Consider the following 9,172-nt stretch of genomic DNA (forward strand, 5'->3'; position numbering starts at 1 on the left):
GCAAAATATGCACACTGACTTTCAGTTCTTTTGTGAATGTAATAAAAAATGTATCTCAATTTATTTATTTAATTATTTGTGTATTCCAGTATTTATGTATCATATGTATGTATGTATGTATATGTTTATTTATTTATCACACTACTATAGAACCATGGAAATTCCTTGTACATGTCAGCACATTTACATGCTGCTGCTGAGAGAAAAAAAAAAAAAAAAGAAAAAAGAGAACTAAGTTAGTACAAAGCAACTTCACCCAGAAGTAGGAAGGGTATTTGTCATATGAGTCTCTTAGAAACATGAGCTTTTACTCACTAGTTGGTTCTGGAACTCTCTTTGGGTTATTCCTCTGTATATCAGGTAAGACTAAAACTATAGCATTCCTATATAATGTGTGTGTGTGTGTGTGTCCTTCATTTTCTAAAGGTTTAAGTAAGCCCTTATCAATTAATTCCTTTCATGGAGTAGTGGCTGTTAAAGTCTTTCGTCATTGGTCAGTTTGTCTCAGTAGTGACACAGTGATTCCTGATAGTCCTGATAATAGTGAATCATTGTCTGAGTAATGCTAATGCTGTTTCCTAATGTGGCTTGCTTGCAGATGTAGAGAGCATGAGGACACTAAAAAATGTTGCTGCAAAATATGGAGGATCTGTCACTATTCCATGTCTTTATGAAAAGCAATACAAAGCAAACCCTAAATTCTGGTGCAAAGGGTACTATTGGGCTTCCTGCAGCATAGTAGCCTATGCAAGCACAAATGGAATTACATCATTGGCTGATCATCCGGCGCAGAATATGTTCACTGTGGAACTGAACCCTGTCTCTGATTCTGGAACATATTGGTGCGCTGCAGAAATTGGAAGTAAATGGGACCCAGATGACCGTAATTATTTGTACCTGACGGTTAGTCAAGGTAAAAAAAAAAAAAAAAAAACACCTAAATGAGGCAGAAGTATACGATTTGTAATAGTGTCCCTTACACCACTCATTTGCTGCCTCTTTATCAGATCCTGATCTGTCTGTGATGGAGAGCAGAGTAAAAGGTAATGAAGGTGGAAGCGTCACAGTCCAGTGTTTCTACAGCGCTGCGTATTGGAATAAACAGAAGCAGTGGTGCAGATTCAAAGATGAGTGGTGCAACACAGTGAGGAAGACTTCCACAGCCCAGACTTCAGCAGTGCAAATCACTGATAATGGGAGCTCCTTCAGAGTGCAGATGAGTAATCTGAAGGAGAGTGATGCTGGCTGGTACTGGTGCAGTGCAGGAGATCTTCAGGTTCCTGTTCATATCAGTGTTGGTGCTGAAGCTCCAGGTATTACATTTGATTTCATGAAACAATGGAAGGAATTTATTCATGTTAATTTACTGCTGAAAAAAACTGCCTGGGCCAGTAAGCTGGCTTTAACTTGTCACCAGTCACAGCAAGTCAAATCTGGTCTGGTTTGATATTTTCAGAGGGGTTTTGGACACGTACAGGCTGGTTCAACCAGGTCAGGCTGGTTCCAGCTGGTCAAGTTGACCAGCCTGATTGGTCAGGCTGATTCTAGCTGATAAATTGCTTCTAGATGGTCAGGTTTGATGGTTTTAGTGGGATTTTGGACACTTGCAGGCTTGTTCTATCTGATCAGACTGGTTCCAGGTGGTCAAGTTTGATGGTTTTAGTGGGGATTTGGACACTCACAAGCTGGTTCTAGTTGGTAGGGTTTTGGTGGATTTTAGATTTTGAACACATACAGGCTGATTCTAGTTTGTGAAGCTGGTTCCAGCTGATCAGGTGTAATCACAGTTTTGGACACATTTAGGTTGATTCTAGCTGGTCAGGCTGGTTCCAGTTGGTCAGGTTGACCAGCCCAGTTGGTCAGGCTGTTTTTAGCTAGTCAGGTTGGTTCTAGTTGGTCAATTATGGTTTTAGAGGGGCAGTCTGGTTTCAATTGGTCAAGTTGACTGGCCCATGATACCAAGTAACCACTGTTGAAAAGACAGCTAGACTAGGTTGGGAGACCATCTAAACCAGCCTAAACTGGCTTAGACCAGCAAACCATCTTAGAAACCAGCCTGGTTGGTCAGGCTGTTTCTAGCTAGTCAAGTTGGTTCTATCTGGTCAGCTTTGACAGTTTTAAGGGGTCTCTGGACACTTATAAGCTAGATCTAACTGGTTCTAGCTGGTCAAACTGGTACTATGGTCAGGTATGATGTTTTTTGACTTCTTTGTCAGTAAAACAGTTCATTAGTTCAGTAAGCGTTCATTAGGTTAAGATGTTACTGAATCAGACAACAACAACAACAAACTACAACTTAAACTCTATGTAACATTATAAATGCCAACACCTGCTTCAATTAAATCCACTTTTATTTCCTAAAGCCATTTGGAAGCATCTTTATGAAACCTGTGTATACCAGTAGATTATTTTCAACTTTCTGATCTCTTCATAACGCAATTTGATTCCGCTTTTTGCAGTCATAGTGTAAAAACAGCATTTACTGTTGTCCTTATTGTAAAAAAATGTATTGCATAATTATGAAAAGTATCTGCAACTCATTCTTTCCTTTATGTTGGCCTATCCTCACTAGCATGTTTCTGCTTTGAATTTGCTTTATGCTCCTTACAGGTCTGCCTGATAACCAAAAGGAAGATAAAGTATCAAATTTGTAAGTACTGAAGTATTTTTTTAACCCTAAAACCAAATGTGTACAGTTCCTTGAGGCACAGAATATTAGACTAATAATCAATGATCACTAATAATGAATAAATACTTTTTGAAAAATTGTTGTCTTCACCAAGTCATACAATTTGCAATTTCTAATTTTGATAACATCCATTTTGAATGTCTCTGATCCCATCCCCTCTTTTAACACAGTGAAGACACTATACTGGCTTTTTGCATCATCTCTGGGCTCTTGTTGGTGCTCATGGTGGTTGGTTTGGTCATCTGGAAGCTTAAACAGAAACAAAGTCAGTAGCTTTTTTCATACATTCTCAAAAATATATATCCAGTATCTTAATGGTACTGCATTTTCTTCTCTGTTTCTCTATATTTAATGGTTAGACCATAATACCTGTGGTACGTATATGTTATTGTTGCAGAGTCTTACCTTATCTAATCTAGCTACTCTCACTGTCCATTTTATCAGCTAAAGCATACATAAGCATACACTAGTCTGTGTGACTCTACAGTCTGAGCTCCAACCTCATATGACCAGTGGTGGTGCTGTAGTCCTTGGTTCTATGGAAATAAAAAAATAATCCTTTTTAAGTCAGCAAATAAGACAAAAAAATTTTTAACCTTATTTTTATTTATTTTTTCTTGAAAGAGAGGAGCAGTTACAGCTTTAGTGCTTTTTTCACTCTTTTGCAGCTGGACAGTTAGTCACAAACAAAGGATATGACCACAGTCTGGTATGTGTTATACATGTGTTGCTTGATCATGTATTTGCCTGCATTGCACAAAGCTTACAGTGGCAAGAAGTCTTACAGCTGTTGTTCCCTTTTTCACATAGATAAACACTGATGTGGATTATGGTGCTTTCGTTTTCAGACAGCCGAAGAGCAATCCAAACCAGGTTTAACTTTCTTTGTGAAAATCTCGGAACCATCATCAGCATATTTTTTAGAATAAGCATAAGGAAAACAAAATTTCCTGACTATTCACACAATTCAGTTCTATTTCTGTCAGGTTGAATTGGGTCTATCCATGTTTGTGTCTCCAAATGTAGAGTCCCAAAGCACGTGAGAATGCGGTGACATATAGCACTGTGGCAGATGAACAATGCAAGGTATGTTTATTTTACCCTAAGTTTGTGTTTTTACAGAATATACAAAAGAGCCATTAATAATGTTTCTATTTTTTTAATATCATGATTTGCAGTGGGGTGTGTTTGGAAATAATGTAGGTTACCCCAAATTACAGGCTATAATGTAAATTCCGACATTTTAAAAATTTTGTTTTTGTTTTCCAACACCCTCAAATTCAAAACTAAGACATGTTAGATGAAATATACATATTGTTAAAACAGTTCTTTTTAGCATGTCACTGTTCTTACTGGGTGGTTCAGTGGATTAACTCATACCAATTTTTATAACTTCACACCAATAAACTGGTTTGATTTTTGATCATGTTTTCTCAACTTGTTAGTGCTGCTGGTTTTGAATTGCAAATTGTCCCAAGCTCCTTAGCCTATTCTGTACAAAAAGACCATTAATAATGTAGATAATACTTCAAGTCATGATATTAATAAACAAAAAGACTTATCAAAGTACTAATATTTGACTATTACCATTATTAATGACTATTCATATATGACTCAGGTGGCTGTTAATATATATGCTTAATTATTATTAATAATTATTTATGAATTATTTTAATTATAGTGCTTAGTCCAGTGTATTTATTTGTAGTTTTGAAAACATTAGTTTTGATATATGCTTCATATATTAATATACAGCATGTTTATCTGTGGACCTTATAGTAAAGTGTTACCAGTAAAAAATAAAAATAAAAAAAATAAAAAATAAAAAAACAGTACAGATCAAAATAAATGTGTGTTCGTATGCTATCTACAGGCCTCATCAGCTTCTGAGCCGGAAGTCACCTACAGCACACTCAAAATCTCTCACAATCCAACAGTAAGAATAAATTTTAATGAAATATTGAGGCATAAAACACAAACAACAATGTGTGCTCTGACTCTTGTGTCAGTAAAGCAGCTGAGCAATAAATCAAAACCAGTACATTTTATTTTAACCCAAATTAAATTACAACATTGCTTATATTTAAATTATATACTTATAAAATCATTTCCAGGTCTCTCCCGTTCCCCTTAATGACAAGGTCATCTACAGCTCAGTAAAACATCACTAATGAGAGGTGAGTATAATGATAACTTCAACCATTTACATGCACATTTCATGCCGTTCAGTATGTAATGCTTTATAATACTGATAATTTCAGTATTATATAATGAATAATTCTAATTATAATACTAATAATTCAGCAACTGAATTTCATAATTATTTTTAAATGTTTTTTTTTTTTTTTTTTTGCTCTCAGGCTACTGAAAAAACACCTGCAGTGGAAAGTCTTTGCAAGCAGTGGTGTACTACACACGTTTTTTTTTGTGTTCCTCCATCCAGAATCTGGAATCCTTTACTGTGAAATAACATGAAGGCAGATGGATTTGTCTTTTCTGTTAATTTTATTTTTTTTTTTTTTGCCCACCATAAACTTTTCTTTTTGTGTCAGAAAGAGCACGTCTCTGTGGAGGAAGTTATTGTTTTGTCTGTCTTTTTTTTTTTTTTTTTTTTTTCCTTTCAGTAGACAGCAGAACATTATGACAAACAGAATTTACAGAAGTGTGTGTGTGTGTGTGTGTGTGTGGTTGGTTGTTTTTTTTTTTTTTTTTTTAACAATGATTTCAGGAATGTATCTACTGCCAAGGTATATCCAGTAACTAAACATTCATTTCTTAACATAGTATTTTTTTAAAAAAATGCTCACATATTTTCTTATATACAAAGCAGTAGGACATTACTGCATGGGTGCACGATAAAATCAGATAGAATTATTTATTTTCTGTATCGCAGCCTCTGCTATTAATGAAGTACCTTCAAGAACAGTTCTGCCAAAAATTAAATTCACTGTTTTCCCCTCACTCCAAACATGTGAATATTGTCTTTTTAAATAAAATAAATATGCAAACTGTCAAAAATTAAATATGTGACAGTAAACAAATAGCACTTCTTTAGTTTAAAATGAGTTATACTCTATAGACTAGTATCTGCTTTGGATCAATCAACATACAGACATATTTGCTTGTTAAATCTATAACACTGACTGTACAGTTCATAGAAAAAAAAAATGACAAATTTATTTTCTTCTTCCCATGATCTTCAGAAAATTTTAATCTTGCTGGTGAAATACTACAAATATTTCATAGAGTTTAACTGCTGTTTCATCTGAAAAAAAAGCAAAAGCGAAGTTTTCCTTTATCGTCGCAGCAAGAGGTCAAAATCCCTAAATGCTATGGTGAAACTTTAATTATTGGCACCTCTGTTTTTTCTCTTGCAAGATATAACAGATTTGGTTTGACTGACTTCAGCTGTGTTTCTAGGTATGTGTTTGTCATGATTTGTATTTCAAATTTTAAAATACACCTTATTAGCAAAAAATAAAAATGTTTTGCAGAGGTAAATATGTCACTCATCACAGTTATCTTTTTTTTATATCATTATTTTGTATTTTTCCACTTTGTATTTTTCCCCCAAATCACATCATTTCTATTTAAGAAACAAACCTCATTCACCAAACATGTCTTTATTAATGAAATACATTTGGAATATGGGGGGAAATGTGTACATTTGATTTCGCTTTTGTTTTAAGGATCATCTTCATATTTTTGCTGATTGTTGGGACTCTCATATTGTGAGTACACATGTAAATTGGTCAGAAATGTTTTCTTTATTTTAAAATAGGTGAAATAATTTTGAGGTGAATGCAGGCAGTCTAATATATTTCTATGGTCTTATTTTGTACAGCCACCACATACATTGGCTTTTAGTGCCACCATGTGGTGGAGCATCACTGAGCCCATCCTTTCACATTGCAGCTTTTCGGCCCATGCTAGCAGGAGTCACTGCATCTCAGCATGCTGGCATGAGAAGAGCAAAATCATGCAATTTCTTGAACTGCTTACCTAGAACTCAAGCACAGCTCTTATGATTCTTCTCAAAATAGGATTGCAGCATGCACACAATTAAACAGTGGGCATGGTGAGCAAATGTTTTGAGCAGCATTAAGTTTCTCGCTTACTGTTTTTAAGCACTGCTGAACATTATAGAGATGCTGCAGCACATGAGAGATAAAATACACTGACTGATTCTTTTTCCAGAGCTTCTAATATGTCCAAGAAGGAAATCCCTGCAGGCAGACCAGCAGAAATCCCTGGCGTTTAACCTTTATGGGTAATTTCACAAATGCCACACAATTTAGCCGTTGTAACCCTTAAAATGTCATTTTATTTTTAAACCATTTTTCAACTTTAAATCTAATTAATCTTTTTTTCCTTAGCTCACAACGGCTAAGAAATGAGTAACAGGGTTGAGTTAAGCATAAATTTAGCAAACATATTAAATGTAGTTAATTAACATCCATGCTAATGGCATGAGGACGTTAAGAACATTTTAACGATTACTTTATTATACTTCATTTCTATAATTAATTCTATAATCATTTCTATAATCTTTCGTTTCTATAATCTATAATTTCAGTAACAGTAATTTCTGAGAGTAACTTCATCAGTCAATCATTGAAAATGAAGGGAAAAAAATAATGACAAATTTATTTTCTTCTTCCCATGATCTTCAGAAAATTTGAATATTGCTGGTGAAATATTACAAATATTTCAAAGAGTTTAACTGCTGTTTCATCTGAAAAAAAGCAGAAGCGTAGTTTTACTTTATCGTCGTAGCAAGAGGTCAAAATCCCTAAATGCTATGGTGAAACTTTAATTATTGGCACCTCTGTTTTTTCTCCTGTAAGATATAACAGATTTGGTTTGACTGACTTCAGCTGTGTTTCTAGGTATGTGTTTGACATGATTTGTATTTCAAATTTTCATTAGCAACAGCTCATTAGCAAATACAGAGGTATCATACTAAAACAAATTTCATTATAACATTTCTTATCAACTGAATATATATTCCCTGAATATATTTACCCTCTGTGCTGACAGGATCTCTAAACATGAACATTTTGAACATTATCAGCAAGACCATGCACATCAGAGGCAAGATTATCAATGCTGATTTAGGCTCCATATCTGTGCTCACAGACTAATGCACACTTGGCTTGGCAAAAAGTATTTTTGACAACCCCTCCCATCCTCATTTCTCCCTCTTAAAGGAAAAAAAATACAGAATGAGCCATATTAAAAACAACAGATCTTTTATCTCCCACAGGATCAGAATGCTAAACAGCTAAATGCTAAAAAGCCAATTTTTTAACCTTTATATGCATCAATAATATATGTCTAAGGTTTCTTTTGAGTCTCCTTTGGGGCAATAAAGCTTCTGTCAATCATTACAAATTGATATAGAAGAACAGAGAACAAAATCCAGCCTCATTTAAAGAAATAGGATTATGCTGTATTATACTTGTCATTTGCAGATTCCATCAGGTTACAAGAGTACTGCATGTACTGCCATGCCCCAAGGGCCAGATATCCTGTAGAACCTGTAGTTAGCATTGTTCTGCTGTGCTGTTGAGTTCTGTACCTATTAAGAAGTGGTTGCAGCATAGCTTTAGGGAAATCCTGAGCTCCATAACACAGCACTTTACAATGTTCATTTGCTTTTAATATCGCTGTGGATGCGCCCATAATTGAACATCCTCTGGATTTGAGTAGTTTCTGTAGTTTCCAGCGTGCAAAGATGTCAAAGAGATGGCACAATATTGATTTTCTTTTTTTCTGATATGGATACTGTCTGAGAGCACCAAAGGTGCGCTTGACTACACTACCCACCAGCCCCTGCAAGTCACATGACCTTGTCACATGAGCACTCGCACCTGTTTTGAGTTACACCTATCAGCAACCCTACTTAAGTCCTGTTCTCTGTACGCTTCAGGGTCAAGCTTTCGTTGTTATTGAGTGTATGTCGTCGTGTGCTCCACATCATAGTTCAGAGCCTTCTTGGTTTTTGCTGGTTTCCTCTGTTCTACAGTAGTTTCAGCTCTTGTTTCCACTGCTTTTGGTTTTCTGTCTGCACTTTACTTAATAAAATCTCTGCCTCTTCTATAATATGACAAATACTGATCCTGAAAGCTGGAATATTGTCCAAGTTTTTATTATAAGTACATTAAAAAAAGTCAAGCAAAAATCTGTGCAAATGCAAAATTAAACAAACTTTAATTCCAGCATAATATTGCTGAATACCTATCTACTTGTTCTTGTTATGTTAATGTAGGTGGTTTTAGTTATAAAACATGTTACAATATCATGTGTCCAACTTTGTCACTTTACTTTATATTGCCCTACAAGCAATCTTGATATTTCAGCTCAAATTGGTTACAGAATCAGATCAGATTCATTCTTTCTTTTCCTCCTATAACCGATCCAGAATCTGCAGGTCATAGTGACATGTTACTATACTGGATCAATATAACATATATAGAAATA

The 9,172-nt window shown here is 35.0% G+C and overlaps 1 protein-coding gene across 1 annotated transcript; it reads left to right on the top strand.

Moving 5' to 3' along the window:
* Positions 1 to 238: 238 nt before the first annotated feature.
* On the top strand, positions 239 to 5,257 carry LOC113546333 (polymeric immunoglobulin receptor). The gene is made up of 11 exons (XM_034314718.2): positions 239 to 360; positions 599 to 913; positions 1,008 to 1,313; positions 2,611 to 2,650; positions 2,860 to 2,954; positions 3,358 to 3,398; positions 3,500 to 3,562; positions 3,716 to 3,775; positions 4,563 to 4,625; positions 4,804 to 4,866; positions 5,050 to 5,257. The coding sequence occupies exons 1-10, from the start codon at positions 300 to 302 to the stop codon at positions 4,858 to 4,860; spliced, it is 1,101 nt and encodes a 366-aa protein (XP_034170609.2). The 5' UTR covers positions 239 to 299; the 3' UTR covers positions 4,861 to 4,866; positions 5,050 to 5,257.
* Positions 5,258 to 9,172: the final 3,915 nt, after the last annotated feature.

Source organism: Pangasianodon hypophthalmus, chromosome 21, assembly GCF_027358585.1.
Source record: "Pangasianodon hypophthalmus isolate fPanHyp1 chromosome 21, fPanHyp1.pri, whole genome shotgun sequence".
Lineage (NCBI taxonomy): Eukaryota > Metazoa > Chordata > Actinopteri > Siluriformes > Pangasiidae > Pangasianodon > Pangasianodon hypophthalmus.